The sequence below is a fragment of the Ovis aries genome, chromosome X, assembly GCF_016772045.2.
Source record: "Ovis aries strain OAR_USU_Benz2616 breed Rambouillet chromosome X, ARS-UI_Ramb_v3.0, whole genome shotgun sequence".
In the NCBI taxonomy this organism is placed as follows: domain Eukaryota; kingdom Metazoa; phylum Chordata; class Mammalia; order Artiodactyla; family Bovidae; genus Ovis; species Ovis aries.
This window is the reverse complement of record NC_056080.1, coordinates 81,397,646-81,414,641: the sequence shown is the minus strand read 5'-3', so window position 1 is coordinate 81,414,641 and position 16,996 is coordinate 81,397,646. Positions and strand designations below refer to the sequence as shown.

Sequence of the window (16,996 nt, the reverse complement as noted above, 5' to 3'; positions counted from 1 at the left end):
GGAAGTTGAAACTGCCAAATAGATGTGCAGTTAATGCATTACTTTACCTGCCCCACAAGAGTCATATTTCCTTAAAATTATTATATATGAGCATGTGCAATTTTATATAAATGCATAAATATGATCACATAATGCATATATATTTTCTTTTAGCAGGCATCAAATATCTAGAGAAGTTTATTTTAAAGGATAAATTAAATAAGACACAATTTTCATTTGCCCAAACATACTTACACCTTAATATGAAATGTACTCAATCAGTAAATTACACATGAAATACAAAGGGAATATGCAATTTTATGTATACATATAGCTGGTAAAACAGTTGCCAGCTGTAACAGTTTAACAGTCAAATTAATCAAGACATCGTACATGAAAAAAATGCAACATCTTTTTTCCAGCTTTATTGTATACATTTTAAGTGTAAAACATGATCTTTTATATATATTTTTGGCTTCCTCTTCCCTTTTATCTGCTCAACTCCTTCCATCATATACCTTTACACTAACCATTTTGTGTTCAGGTAGCCCAGTTCAGTTCAGTTCAGTTCAGTCTCTCAGTCGTGTCCAACTCTTTGCAACCCCATGAATTGCAGCACGCCAGGCCTCCCTGTCCATCACCAACTCCCAGAGTTCACTCAAACTCACGTCCATCAAGTCGGTGATGGCATCCAGCCATCTCATCCTCTGTCGTCCCCTTCCCCTCCTGCCCCCAATCCCTCCCAGCATCAGAGTCTTTTCCAATAAGTCAACTCTTCACATGAGGTGGCCAAAGTACTGGAGTTTCAGCCTCAGCATCATTCCCTCCAAAGAATACCCAGGGCTGAACTCCTTTAGAATGGACTGGTTGGATCTCCTTGCAGGCCAAGGGACTCTCAGGAGTCTTCTCCAACACCACAGTTCAAAAGCATCAGTTCTTCGGTGCTCAGCTTTCTTCACAGTCCAACTCTCACATCCATACATGACCACTGGAAAAACCATAGCCCCATGTTTAAACATGTTTTTCCATGATTGTATAATCATATATAAACACATATATATTGTATTAGTCTGCTAGGCTTGCCATAACAAAATCTCACAAACTGGGTGCCTTCAACAGGAGATATTTATTTCCTCAGAATTCTAGAGACTCAAAGTCTAAGATCAAGGAGTCAACAAGATTGGTTTCTTCTTATAAGGAAAGTTGTAGACAGACATGTGCACATACAGAGGAAAGACCATCTACCAGCCAAGGAGGGGGACTCAGAAGAAACTTAATGATCTCATTTTAAAGAGTTACCTGTCTAAAGATGCTGTCTCTCAATGCAGACCCATTCAGATGTACTAGGAATTAGAACTTCACAATAAGAATTTGGGTGGGAGCACATATGTGTATGTGTTTATACATTCACATAAGTCAGAATGGTCAAAAATATGAAAAAATTCCAATCTCGCTATAGAGAAATGCAAAATAGAATACCATCGTGATAACACTTTATACCTATTGGACTGGCAAAATTATAATACAGTTATTACTAGTGGTTGTTGTTAGTCACTCAGTCATGTCTGACTCTTTGCGACCCTATGGACAGTAGCCTGCCAGGCTCCTCTGTCCATGGGGTTCTCCAGGCAAGAAAACTGGAGTGGGTTGCCATTCCCTTCTCCAGGGGATCTTCCTGACCCAGGGATTGAACCTGGGTCTCCTACATTGCTGGCAGATTCTTTACCATTTGAGCCACCAGGGAAGCCCTATTACTAGTGGGCTTGTGAGTAAAAGAATACTATCATACAATGCTAGTGCATAACTACCACAGTCTTTTTGAAACTGATCTGATTGAAGCCATTTAAACTGAAAATATGTGCCTTCTGAAGTTCTGGTCCTGATTAAAATGGAATCACCCTGTCTATCCTACTCAGTTTTTCCTTAATAGCATGCATTGAGCAGCTGTCTGAAAACCCTGAAAAGTAGTCGGCAGCAGGTAAATTGGGGAAGGAAATTAGAAAGATTTAAAAGCATGCAGATTGGAAGTAAAGGAATAAAACTGAATATGACATGATTATCTACATTGAAAATCTCCAGATATCCGCATAAAAAGCCCCTAGAACTGAGTTTAGTCTAATTGCAGAATACAAAGCTGGCACATAAATTTCTATATAACAATAGCCTAGTAGTGAAAACTTAAATTACAAAAATACAATCAGCAACGATATGCCAATAAAATGGACAACTTGGAAGAAATGGAAAAATTCTTAGATAAGTACAACTTTCCAAAGCTGAACCAGAAAGAAATAGAAAATCTGAACAGACCCATCACAAGCACAGAAATTGAAACTGCAATCAGAAATCTTCCAGCAAACAAAAGCCCAGGATCAGATGGCTTCACAGCTGAATTCTACCAGAAACAGAGAAGAGCTAACACCTATCCTACTCAAACTCTTCCAGAAAATTGCAGAGGAAGGTAAACTTCCAAACTCATTCTATCAGGCCACCATCACCCTAATGCCAAAACTGGACAAAGATGCCACAAAACAAGAAAACTATAGGCCAATATCACTGATGAACATAGATGCAAAACTCCTCAACAAAATTCTAGCAAACAGAATGCAACAACATATTAAAAAAACCAAGTGGGCTTTATCCCAGGGATGCAAGGATTCTTCAATATCCACAAATCAATCAGTGTAATACACCACATTAACAAATTGAAAGATTAAAACCATATGATTATCTCAATAGATGCAAAGAAAGCCTTTGACAAAATTCAACATCCGTTTATGATAAAAACCCTCCAGAAAGCAGGAATAGAAGGAACATTCCTCAACATAATAAAAGCTATATATGACAAACCCACAGCAAACATTATCCTCAATGGTGAAAAATTGAAAGCATTTCCCCTAAAGTCAGGAACAAGACAAGGGTGCCCACTCTCACCACTACTGTTCAACATAGTTTTGGAAGTTTTGGCCACAGCAATCAGAGCAGAAGAAAGAAATAAAAGGAATCCAAATTGGAAAAGAAGAAGTAATACTCTCACTGTTTGCAGATGACATGATCCTCTACATAAAAAACACTAAAGACTCCACCAGAAAATTACTAGAGCTAATCAATGAATATAGTAAAGTTGCAGGATATAAAATCAACACACAAAAATCCCTTGCATTCCTATACACTAATAATGAGAAAATAGAGAAATTAAGGAAACAATTCCATTCATCATTGCAACAAAAAGAATAAAATACTTAGGAATATATTTACCTAAAGAAACTAAAGACCTATATATAGAAAACTATAAAACACTGGTGAAAGAAATAAAAGAGGACACTAATAGATGGAGAAATATACCTTGTTCATGGATCAGAAGAATCAATATAGTGCAATCTATAAATTCAATGCAATCCCTATCAAGCTACCAACGATATTTTTCACAGAGCTAGAACAAATAATTACACAATTTGTATGGAAATACAAAAACTTCGAATAGCCAAAGCAATCTTGAGAAAGAAGAGTGGAACTGGAGGAATCAACCTGCCTGACTTCAGGCTCTACTACAAAGCCACAGTCATCAAGATATTATGGTGCTGGCACAAAGACAGAAATATAGATCAATGGAACAAAATAGAAAGCCCAGAGATAAATCCATGCACCTATGGACACCTTATCTTTGACAGAGGAGGCAAGAATATACAATGTATTAAAGACAATCTCTTTAATAAGTGGTGGTGGGAAAACTGGTCAACCACTTGTAAAAGAATGAAACTGAAACACTTTCTAACACCATACACAGAAATAAACTCAAAAAGGATCAAAGATCTAAACACAAGACCAGAAACCATAAAACTCCTAGAGGAGAACATAGGCAAAACACTCTTCGACATAAATCACAGCAGGATCCTCTATGACCCGCCTCCCAGAATATTAGAAATAAAAGCAAAAATAAACAAATGGGACCTAATTAAAATTAAAAGCTTCTGCACAACAAAGGAAACTATAAGCAAGGTGAAAAGACAGCCTTCAGAATGGGAGAAAATAATAGCAAATGAAGCAACTGACAAAGAACTAATCTCAAAAATATACAAGCAACTCCTGCAGCTCAATTCCAGAAAAATAAACGGCCCAATCAAAAAATGGGCCAAAGTATTAACCAGACATTTCTCCAAAGAAGACATACAGATGGCTAACAAACACATGAAAAGATGCTCAACATCACTCATTATCAGAGAAATGCAAATAAAAAGCACAATGAGGTACCATTTCATGCCAGTCAGAATGGCTGCTATCCAAAAGTCTACAAGCAATAAATGTTGGAGAGAGTGTGGAGAAAAGGGAATCCTCTTACACTGTTGGTGGGAATGCAAACTAGTGCAGCCACTATGGAGAACAGTGTGGAGATTCCTTTAAAAACTGGACATAGAAGTGCCATATGATCCAGAAATCCCACTGCTGAGCATACATACCGAGGAAACCAGAATTGAAAGAGACACATGTACCCCAATGTTCATCACAGCACTGTTTATAATAGCCAGGCTGTGGAAGCAACCTAGATGTCCATCAGCAGATGAATGGATAAGAAAGCTGTGGCACATATACACAATGGAATATTATTCAGCCATTAAAAAGAATACATCTGAATCAGTTCTGATGAGATGGATGAAACTGGAGCCGATTATACAGAGTGAAGTAAGCCAGAAAGAAAAACACCAATACAGTATGCTAACCCATATATATGGAATTTAGAAAGATGGTAACGATAACCCTGTATGCAAGACAGCAAAAGAGACACAGATGTATAGAACAGTCTTTTGGACTCTGTGGGAGAGGGCGAGGGTGGGATGATTTGAGAGAATGGCATTGAAACATGTATATTATCATATATGAAACAAATTGCCAGTCCAAGTTTGATGCATGATACAGGGTGCTCGGGGCTGGTGCACTGGGATGACCCAGAGGGATGGTATGGGAGGGAGGTGGGAAGGGGGTTCAGAATGGGGAACACATGTACACCCATGGCAGATTCATGTCAATGTATGTCAAAACCAATACAATATTGTAAAGTAATTATCCTCCAATTAAAGTAAATAAATTTATATTAAAAATAATAATACCATTTATAATGCCTCAAAAAATGAAATACTTCTGCCAAAATCTAACAAAATGTGCAGGATCTGTACACTGAAAATTACAAAACACTGATGAAAGAAATTTTAAAAAACCTAAATAAGTGGAGTGACATACAACATTCACGGATTGGAAGACTCAATGAAGTGAAGATGTCAGCTGTTCCCAAACTGATTTATAGATTTAGTGCAATTCCAATAAAATCCCTTGATGATATTTTTTGTTGGTAGGGAAAAGTATATTATAAAATTCATATGGAAATGCAAAGGCACAGGAATAGCCAAAACAATTTTGGAAAAGAAAAATCAAGTTGGAGGACTCATATTATATTATCTGGTTTTAAGACTTACACTTTCCTGGTAGCTCAGCTGGTAAAGAATCCACCTGCAATGCAGGAGACCCAGATTCAATTCCTTGGTCAGGAATTTCCCCTGGAGAATAGATAAGCTACCCACCTCAGTATTCTTGGGCTTCCCTTGTGGCTCAGATCGCAAAGAATCTGCCTGCAATGCAGATTCAATCCCTGGGTTGGGAATATCCCCTGGAGTAGGGCATGGCAACCCACTCCAGTATTCTTGCCTGGAGAATCCCAGTGGACAGAGGAGCTTGGGGGGCTACAGTCCATGGGGTTGCAAAGAGTCAGACACAACTGAGCGACTAAGCGCAGCATAGCACATTAAGCTACAGTAACCAAGATAGCATTGTATTCACACAGTTGGATGATATAGAATGTATAGTGCAGAAATAGACCCACACACATGCAGCTAACTGATTTTTGATGAAGATGGAAATGCAATTCAATGGAAAAAGGATAGTCTTTTCGACAAATAGTGTTGGAACAGTTAGTCACCCATATAAAAAAAAGATGAAGCTCAACCTAAATCTCACACTTAAAGATTAACTCAAAATGGATCATAGATCTAGATGCATAATGTAAAACCACAAATTGTAAAGCAAAATAAAGTAAAAATAAAAATTAAAAAATAGAAGGAAATTTTCATGACCTGAAGTTAGGCAAAGGGTTCTGATAAATAACACCAAAATAAAAATTCATAGAAGGAAAAACCTGATAAATTGAATTTCATCCAAAAGGATAAACTGTTCTACATAAGATACTGTTAAAGACAATGAAATGACAAGCCACAGATTGGTAGAAAATATTTTCTAATCCCATGTACATATCTAAACTCTCAGACTCAGCAGTAAGAAAACAAACCCCTAAAAATGGATAAAAGATTTGAATAAATACATTACCAGAAAAGATATATGGAAGGCACATGAAAAAGTTACTCAACATCATTGACCATTAAGGAAATGCATATTAAAACTATAGTGAGATACCACTCCAGGGCTATCTTAACAGCTAAAATAAACCAAAATGGATAACATTAAATATACTGGCAAGAGTGCAGAGCAAAAGGAACCCTCATGCATGTACAATCAGGTAGTCACTCTGGAAGACAGTTTGGAAATGCAAATCAAAATCACAATGAAATATCACCTCACATCCATTAGAATGCCTGTTTGAAAAGATAACAAGTGTTGGCAAGGATGTGCAGAAATGGAAACCCTTGTACACTGTTGGTGGGAATGGAAGTTGGTACCACCATCATGGAAAGCAGTCTGGAGATTCTTCTCAAATGTAAAGATAGAACTATCATTGCTGTTGTTGTTTAGTCATTCAGTCATGTCCAACTCTTTGCAACCCCACGAACTACAGCATGCCAGGCTTCCCTGTCCTTCACAATCTTCCAGGGTTTGCTCAAACTCATATCCATTGAATCAGTGATGCCATCCAAACATCTCATCCTCTGTTGTCCCCTTCTCCTCCCCGTCTTCAATCTTTCCCAGCATCAGGGTCTTTTCTAATGAGTCAGCTCTTCATATCAAGTGGCCAAAGTATTGGAGCTTCAGCTTCAGCCTCAGTCCTTCCAGTGAATATTCAGGGTTGATTTCCTTTAGGATGGACTGGTTGGATCTAACACCACAGTTCAAAAACATCAGTTCTTGGACACTAAGCTTTCTTTATAATCAAACTCTCACATCTATACATGACTACTGGAAAAACCATAGCCTTGACTAGATGGACTTTGTTGGCAAAGTAATGTCTCTGCTTTTTAATATGCTGTCTACTTTGGTCATAACTTTCCTTCCAAGGAGTAAGCATCTTTTAATTTCATGGCTGCAGTCACCATCTGCAGTGATTTTGGAGCCCCCAGAAATAAAGTCTGACACTGTTTCCACTGTTTCCCCCATCTATTTCCCATGAAATGATGGGACCAGATGCCATGATCTTATTTTTTTGAATATTGAGCTTTAAGCCAACTTTTTCACTCTCCTCTTTCACCTTCATCAAGAGACTCTTTACTTCCTCTTTGCTTTCTGCCACTAGGGTGGTGTCATCTGCATATCTGAGGTTATTGATATTTCTCCCAGCAAGCTTGATTCCAGCTTGTGCTGCATCCAGCCCAGCGTTTCTCATGATGTACTCTGCATATATGGGGAGTTTATTCTATCTGCATGGGATTTATATGTGTTGTCTAATTTTGTATTTCCTTTTTTCTAAATTTTAAGTTTCTTCTTTTTAATTTTTTGATCCATTAAGTGCTTTTAAATTCTAATTTTTCTTTACTATTTTGGAAGTTCTACACACTTCTGTTTTCATTGTTGGAGGGGACTTGCCTTTGAAATTTTACCCATTATACACAGAATGTTGTTGTTTGTTTTGTTTCCAGCATTATTAATATAAATTGGTCATACAACATTGTATTAAATGTTAAGGTGTACACTGTGTCTTCTTCATACACTTATATACAGCAAAATGATTTGATTTCCACAATGATTTTAGCTAACACCTCCAGCAGATCACATAATTGCCATTTGTTTTTTTGTGATGAGAACAGTTCAGATCTAATCTCTTAGCAACTTTCAAGTATATAAAATACCAAATCACCATGCTGTACATTAGATCCTCGGAAATTTTTCCTCTTATATAGCTGGAAGTTTGACCAACACCAACCCATTTCCCCAACACATACCCCAGCCCCTCATAACCACAATTCTCTTCTCTATTTCTATGAGCTCATCTTTTTTTACATTCTACATGTAAGTGGAATCATAAAGTAATTCTCTTTCTCTGACATTTCATGGAGGATCACATTTGATTTGTAATGTTGAGCATCTTTTCCTGTACCTGTTGATCATCAGTATGTCTTCTTTGGGAAAATAAAGTCTATTCAGTTCCCCTGCCCATTTTTAAAATCTGATTGATTGTGTGTGTTTGTTTTCCTACTGAATTATATGAGTTCTTTATATATTTTGCATATTAATCCCTTATCAGATATATGATTTACAAATATTTTCTCCCATTCCATAGGTTGCCTTTTTATTGTGTTGGCTGTTCTTTTTTTGTGAAGATTTTTAGTTGGAAATAGTCCCACTTATTAATTTTTGCTTTTGTTGCTTGTGCTTTTGGTGTCATATCCAAAAAATCATTGCAAAAAATGAGTTTCCCTATGTTTTCTAGTTTTACAGTTTCAGGTCTCATGCTTCAGTCTTTAATCCATTTCAAGTTAATTTTTTTGTATCATATAATGTAAGGGTCCAAACTCATTCTGCGTGTGGCCATTCAGTTTTCCCAACACCATTTATTGAAGAGACTATCTTTCCCCCATTGAATATTCTTGGCTCACTTGTCATTCATTAGTTGGCCATATATGTGAGCATTTATTTCTGGACTCTTGATTATTTTTCACTGATTTATGTGTCTCTCTTTATTCCAGTGCTATACTGTTTATTTCTTTTTTGCAATACCGTTTCAATCATTATATCTTGGAGTATAGTTTAAAATCAGGAAATGCGATACCTCTAGTTTTGTTCTTCTTTCTTAGGATTGCTTTGGCTATTCAGGGTCTTTTGTGGTTCCATATGAATGGCCATCTTTTCCATTAGCATTTACCAAATAGTTCATTGCCAGGGTCCAGCCCTGGTGGATCCAGGGAATTCGAAGGGTGGATGGCGTTGGTGTGAGAAAAACTTATTTGTTTATTAATATAAGATTAGATTAGGAAGAAATAGTGTAGTAGGAAGATTAAGTGAAGGAAGAGAGCTGAATAGTTTGGTTTACGTGGAAGACCGATAAAATTCCAGACAAGGAATTTGCACCATCTACGTTGGGCCACCGGCGCCCGCTTGAATATCTAAGGGTGCCTTGCCTTAGGCTCCCTTTCATGCAGGTCTTAACAGCCGGGGCAAGTAAGTAGACTTGGCGGGCTTCCGTGCCCCAGGTGGAAATTCAGCCTGAAATTAAAGTAAAGAGCAGAGGGAGAGAAAGGGAGAGAAGAAGAGAGAGAGACACGGGGGGAGCCAGATTCCCAAGAAACCAGGCCGAGAGACTAGTCCGAGAAACTGGTCCAATCCTTTATTGTTCAGAAGGCCTTTTATACTTTTGATAAAACATGGAGATCAATGGGTAACACAAAATTATGTAGTGTTCGCAACCCAGACTCTTTCTGTATATCATTTTGTATACAAAAGGTCTCAGGTGATTTACATTATCTTCTGGCCAAGAGGCTTGTTAACTTTTTGGCTCTCTTCCTTAATTAATGTTAATTTTGTTTCCCCTGAAGTGTTTTTCTTTAATCTACATCTCCTTAAAGCACTAAAGTTACATCTCTATAGAACAAAGGTGCAGTGGGTTATAACAAAGAAGGTACTTAACTCAAAGATCTAATATTGCTAATACTAGGTCTACTACTTGTTTTTCTATATACCAACTGTATCTAAAAATAAAGGATATGAAAATTTAGCAGCAAGCATTGACTCAACAAATGAAACTTTTAATCAGTCCTATTCTAAAGATTTTGACTCTTTGGAAGCCCCTACATTCCTAGGATGTTTTAAGCTTCCTGTGCCTCCTGCGGTCAGGAGGCCTCAAACAATCACATGCGCAGCTGTACGAGTCCTGCAGGCAGGCTAGAAAGCCATCAGAGGGGTTTTTGGATTGAAACACTCTTTCAAATGCAGAAGACTAAAGCCCTGAATTGACTTTTTCCAGAGAATGTCAGAAGAGTGGCAAAGCAGAACACAAAAACTGGCAGATTTTTGTTGGGGTACATGCTTAGGAATTTCCAGAGGGGCCCCTGAAGTCTGAGCATGCCTTGCGTATGTCAGCTTCCTTCCTCATGACCTTGTCATGGGCGGGATTCCTCACACTGGCTCCCGGCAGTTCATTCTTTCTGCTACTGTTTGGGGATGCTCCCTTTATCATATATTAAATTTCCATTTATATCTGTATCTGTTTCTGGACTCTGTTCTGATTGATATAATCGTCTATACCTGCAACTCTGTGTGACTCCATGGACTGTAGCCTACCAGGCTCCTCTGTCCATGGGATTCTCCAGGCAAGAATACTGGAATGGGTTGCCATTTCCTTCTCCAGGGGATCTTCCCAACCTAGGGATGGAACCCAGATCTCCTGCATCGCAGGCAGATTCTTTACCATTGCAGCCACCAGGGACCATACCTGCATTAAGACCATGCTTATAATTACAATAGCTTTAAAATACCTTTTATCACTTTGAAGAGAAGAAACTTTGATTCTCAGTTGCACTAAGCTAGTGTCTGAGCATAGCTTACTGGATTTGTGGGCAACCACTTTGCAGAGTAGACAAACATCTATTGATTGGATAGACAGATAGATATATGGAAGAGGCTTTCAGAAACAATTCTCTTAATAAGTTGAAATATATTTTACTTTTATTTATTTTTCATTCAGAAATAATTTCAACTTACAGAAATACTGCAAGAATAATAGAGAACTCCCATATACACTTTATCTAGATTCACTCATTTTTAAGATTTTGCTATGTTTTCTTGATCATTCTTTCTTTCTTCTATATACATATGTTATAACTTACTTTCAACATGAGAATAGACTGTAGACATCATATCCCTTTATCTTTTAATACCCCATTGTGTATTTCCTATGAATGAATATATTCTCTTACATAATCAAAGTGGAGTTATGAAATTCAGAAAATGTAGCATTGATATATTATCTAATACATAATATAATACATTTATCTAATTGACAGCCAATATTCCAGTTGTATCAATTAATGCTGTTCTTTGTAGCATTTCCTCTTTCCAGTTCAGGCTGTAGTCCTGGATCTAGTTGTCCTGATTCTTTGAAATGTGCTTCCTTGAATTTGGAACATTAGCAGATAATAATTTTAATCACCAGATCAAAGATTTTCTTGTTTTTTTTTCCCCCTCTGTATAGTTATTATTTTTCTCTTTGCAACTAATATGCAGTGTGTAGGGAGATACACTGAGACCATTCAAATACCCTCCTCCTCATTAACCTGCCAACCACCATATAGCACCTAAATGCATCATTACCATGGTCTACAACTCTCCTCACTTTGAGATTGAAACCTAGCTGATCAAGCATTACAGTTTGCTTTTTTGGAAGGTATAATGTTATCTCTTCTTGAGAATAAGATATGGAGCATAACTTATAATCATTTATAATCATCTCATGACAAAAAATAATAAATCCAGATACTGCTAAAATCTATTCTCCATTTCTTTTGCAGGCATCAATGGCTATGTTTTTGATAGCTTGCAGCTGTCGGTTTGTTTGCATGAGGTGGCGTACTGGTACATTCTAAGTGTTGGAGCCCAAATTGACTTCCTCTCTGTCTTCTTCTCTGGATATACCTTCAAACACAAAATGGTCTATGAAGACACACTCACCCTATTCCCCTTCTCGGGAGAAACTGTCTTCATGTCAATGGAAAATCCAGGTTAGTTATTTATATTATTCTTTTACTAACAGCAGTGTTTGCTTCACTGGCCATTCACATGGTTTTTTGCCCACTAGCTCACATCTGCCCACTAGCTCATCACATGCTAAATGGTTCAGGTGATTTTGGTAATTGCAAGGCATTTTAATGACAGAACCATATCAAATGAGCTTCACAGGTGGCTCAGTGGGGACAGAATCTGCCCACAGTGCAGGAGATGCAAGAGATGCAGGTTTGATCCCAGGGTTGGGAAGATTCCCCTGGAGGAAGGCATGGCAACCCACTCCAGTATCCTTGCCTGGAGAATCCCATGGACAGAGGAGCCTGGCAGACTACAGTCTATAGGGTTGCAAAGAGTTGGCCATGACTGAACATGCACATATGCACCACAGCAAATGTTTAAGTTAAAAGTCTTTGCTTTAAAAAGTGCCTTTACTTGCTGTGGGCCAACCTTTTAAGTGTGTTTATTAGACTGTAGTGGTGAATATACATTTATACCTGCAGTTAACACACAGGGTCTGGCTAAATGTTTCTGTGTGCCTTGTGAACGTTGGTTTTGTTGGGAAGTGCATAATAATCTCCTCTTGCATGCACACATACCATCAAACCACTGTGAAGCCTTCAGGGCAAATGTGGCTGTCAACTTATCATCTGCCTCCCTCCAGAATGACTCAAAGGCAAAGCTTTTGAGCACACCCAGTCTGGTGATCTGGAGAAGGCGATGGCACCCTGCTCCAGTACTCTTGCCTGGAAGACCCCATGGATGGAGGAGCCTGGTGGCTGCAGTCCGTGGAGTCGCGAAGAGTCAGACACAACTGAGCGACTTCACTTTCACTTTTCACTTTCATGCATTGGAGAAGGAAATGGCAACCCACTCCAGTGTTCTTGCCTGGAGAATCCCAGGGACGAGGGAGCCTGGTGGGCTGCTGTCTATGGGGTCACATAGAGTCGGACACGACTGAGGTGACTTAGCAGCAGCAGCAGCAGCAGCAGCAGTCTGGTGATCAGGAGGAGCACTGACCCTGTCTAAACCTAACAGATTGTAGTTAGTCTCTTACACTTATGACTTTTCTGGAGATAAATTCTCATGGGGAAATTTCTAGGGAATCAAAACCAATCTTACCATATAAAACCATAGATTCACCTTCATACCCAGAAACTCATCTTATACTTCAGTAATGTATTTTTGTGGGAAGTGAATGAAGAAGACCCTGACAGAACTCCAATAACACCTCTGAAAGTATCTTGTTTCTTCATGTTTATATCTTCATTATCTGCTTTACAGCTAAGTTGTAAGGTCTCAGAGACCTTGTCATCTTCTTTGTCATTGAATCCCCAATGTTTATAGTGCCTGGCCTATAGTAGATGCTTAATAAACATTTTTTCAATGAATGAATAAATTTAAAATGTGCAAAAATGTTATAAAACAGTATACATAATATGATTGTAATTGTCTAAACCAAAGAAAGAGTGTGTGTGTGTGTGTGTGTGTGTATAGGCAGAGAATGCTATTTAAAATATCAATATTTTCAGAAGCTTGTAAACTACTTTGGTGATCAGTTAAATTCTAAAGACAAATTAAAACTCTGCTTTATGTGTCTTGAGGGGAAATTTTCTATCTCGATTATAAAGCTCAAGCTAAATAAAGCCCCTGTTCTATGTTACTGATTTCTTATTTTAACTTCACCATGGTCATGTAACAGACTCTGTATGATTACAGTTCTTTTAAACGTGGTGAGACTTGCCATGCACCCAGCATATGGTTTACTTTTGGCTAACGGCCCATTTGCACCTTTGACACTGGCACCACCACAGCAGGTGTGTTCAGGCTCCAAACATAGGCACAGTGAATTCCATTGTCACACTAGGCACCCACACTCCAAACAGTGGAATTATCACAAATGCATGCATGTCTCTGCCCCAGAAACCAGCACTATTACCCAGGCCTGTGTGCTCACATGCCAGACCCAGCACCAAGAATCCCCTCAGCTAGGGCCTCAGTCTGTGGGTGTAAAGAAAAACAAAAGAACCCCAGAAACCTTCACCACCTAGGAGATCAACAACCCTCATCACCATCATGGACACTCACAGCTTTGACAACCAAGGACTCTCCATAAGCTTTGCTGACACTGACCTCAGCTGACCAAGCTGCATGTGGTCTATGCTGTTGTACCCTCGTTGGAACTGGAGCTGCTGAATCACACATTGAAAAAGAAAGAAAGAACCCAGAAATCCTGGAGCTAAAGAATACAGTGAATGAAAAAAATGCAACAGAGAGCTTTAAAAACATACTTGATTAAGCTGAAGAAAGAATCTTCAAACTCCAAGATAAATCTTTTGACATTATTGAGTCAAGAGGAGAAAAAAAGGAATGAAGAAAGCCTGCAGGACTTATGGAATACCATTACGTTTTTCCAAAAGAGACAAAGAAGTGATGAACAGGTATATGAATATGTTCTCAACATCACTAATCATCAGGCAATGCAAATCAAAACCACAGTAAAATATCAGTTCATACTTGTCAAAATGACTGTTATCAAAAAGTCAGAGGATGATAAGGATGTTGGCAAGGATGTAGAGAAAGCATCCTCGTGCACTGTTGGTGGGAATGTACATTGGTGTAGCCGTTATGAAGAACTGTGTGGAGATTGCTCCAAAAGTTAAAAAGAGAACTACCATCTGATCCAGCGATCCCACTTCTGGGTATATGTACAGAGGAAATGAAATCAGGATCCTGAAGAGATACCTGCACTCCCCTGTTTATCACTGCACTCTTCATAATAACCAAGACATGGAAAGAACCTAAGTGTCCATTTATGAATAAATGGCAGAGTAGAAAGACCCTGAGCTCACCTCTTCTCACAGGCACACCACAATCACAACTATTTTCAGAACGGCCATCAGTGGAAAAGACTTACACTTACCAGAGCAGATCTCCTACAACTAAAGCTATAAAGATGGAACCACAATAAGATGGTAGGACAGACATCATGATATTGTCCAGTCTTATATCCCTGGGTGGGCATTTCACAAATAGGAGAATTACAGGTGCAGAGGCTCTCTCAAAAGAAGTAGGACATCTAGCCCCACATCAGACTCCCCAGTCCAGGGATCCTGGACCACAAAGACAAGCCCCCAGAGCATTTGGCTTTGAAGGCCAGTAATGCATACAATTGAGAGTCCCATAGAGCTGGGAGAAATAGCAACTTCACTCTCACATGGTCCAGGGCAAAAGCAGGAATAGGAAGCCGGGTCAGACTCACCTACTGATTTTGGAGAGTCTCCTAGAGAAGCAGGGGGCAACTGCAACTCCTCCTGGGGACATAGAAACTGGTGGTAGCCATTCTGGGGAGCTCTTTCTACCACATGGACACTGGTGCTTGCAAATGCCATTGAGGAATCCTCTGTCTGGCTTATCAGCAAGAAAATGCAGTCCCACCCTGGCTCAACATCTATAGGTGCCAGTTCTAGGACACATGATGGCAAGCAAATAACTGGGCATGAACACAGCCCACCCACCAATAGACAGGTTGCCTTTAGAACCCCCTGAGACCACAGCAGCCCCTGGACATGGCCCTGCCCACCAGAGGGCACAGGGTCTGTCCCTGCACACCATTGTGGAGGTACCAGATCCAAGACTTCCAGCCAGAGAACCTGGGACCAAGCTCTACCCACCAGTGGGCAGGCACCAGCCCTAGAATCCCCTGGACCCTGGTCCTGCCCTTCAGTGAGCCTGCTCTAGCCTCAGAACCAGCGTCACCCACCAATGGATGTCATTCTTTGTCACTATTTGTCGTCATTATCTGCATATGACATGATGCTGTACATAGAAAATCCTAAAGAGAGCACCAAAAAACTACTAGAGCTCATCAGGGAATTTGGTACAGTTACAGGATATAACACCACTAGGGCTTCCCTTGTGGCTCATCTGGTAAAGAATCTGCCTGCAATGCAAGACACCTGGGTTCTATCCCTGGGTTGGGAAGATCCCCTGGAGAACAGAAAAGCAACCCACTCCAATATTCTGGCCTGGAGAATTCCATGGACTATATAGTCCGTGGGGTCACAAAGAGTCAGACACAACTGAGCGACTTCACTTTCACTTTTCACAGGATATAAAATTAATATACAGAAAATCTGTTGCATTGCTATACACTAGCAATGAACTATCAGAAAGAGAAATTAAGGAAACAGTCCCATTTACAATTGCATCATAAAAAAAATAAGATATCTAGGAATAAACCTACCTAAGGAGACAAAGGGATCCCAGGTGGCTCAGTGATAAAGAACCCCCCTGCCAATGCAGGAGATACAGAGACATAGGTTCAATCCCTGGGATGGGAAGATCCCCTAGAGAAGGGAATGGTAACCCACTTCAGTATTCTTGCCTGGAAAATCCCATGGACAAAGGAGGCTGGCAGGCTACAGTCATGGGGCCACAAAGAGTTAGATGAAAGACCTGTACTCACAAAACTATAAGAGACTGATGATAGAAATCAAAAATAGGAAGATAGATCATGTACTTGGATGGGAAGAATCAGTACTGTAAAAACTACTATGTTACCCAAGGAAATCTACAGATTCAATGCAATCTCTTTCATATTACCAATGCCATTTTTCACAGAACAAATGACACTGATTAGCCAAAATAATCTTGAGAAAGACAGACAGAATTAGATGAATCATCCTCCCTGACTTCAGACTACAAAGCAACAGTTATCAAAACAGTATGGTACTAGTACAAAAAAAGAGACATAGATCAATGGAATAGGGTAGACAGCCCAAAAATAAACTCACACACTGTGGTCAATCTATCACAAAGGAAGCAAGAATATACAATGGATAAAAGACAGTCTCCAGATACTGAAGAAAAACTGGACAGATGCATGTAAGAGAGTGATATTAGTGTTAGAGAATTTGTATATTATACAAAATAAACTCAAAATAAAGACCTAAACTGAATACTATAAAACTCCTAGAAAAAGACATAGGTGAAACACTCTGACATAAACTGTGGCAATATTTTTTGGTTCTATCTCTTGAAGCAAAGGAGATAAAAGCAAAAATAAATAAAAGGGACCTCATTAAACTTA

The 16,996-nt window shown here is 39.1% G+C and overlaps 1 protein-coding gene across 3 annotated transcripts in view; it reads left to right on the top strand.

Moving 5' to 3' along the window:
* The window catches only part of F8 (coagulation factor VIII), a 137,569-nt gene that overhangs the window by 59,825 nt on the left and 60,748 nt on the right, over nt 1–16,996 (top strand). For all 3 annotated transcript variants that reach the window (XR_006058215.2, XM_042241550.2, NM_001172550.1), the window contains 1 exon segment: nt 11,694–11,903. Coding sequence is in view for 2 of the 3 variants with exons in the window: in XM_042241550.2 (XP_042097484.1) it covers nt 11,694–11,903 (210 nt within the window). In the remaining variant the exon portion in view is untranslated.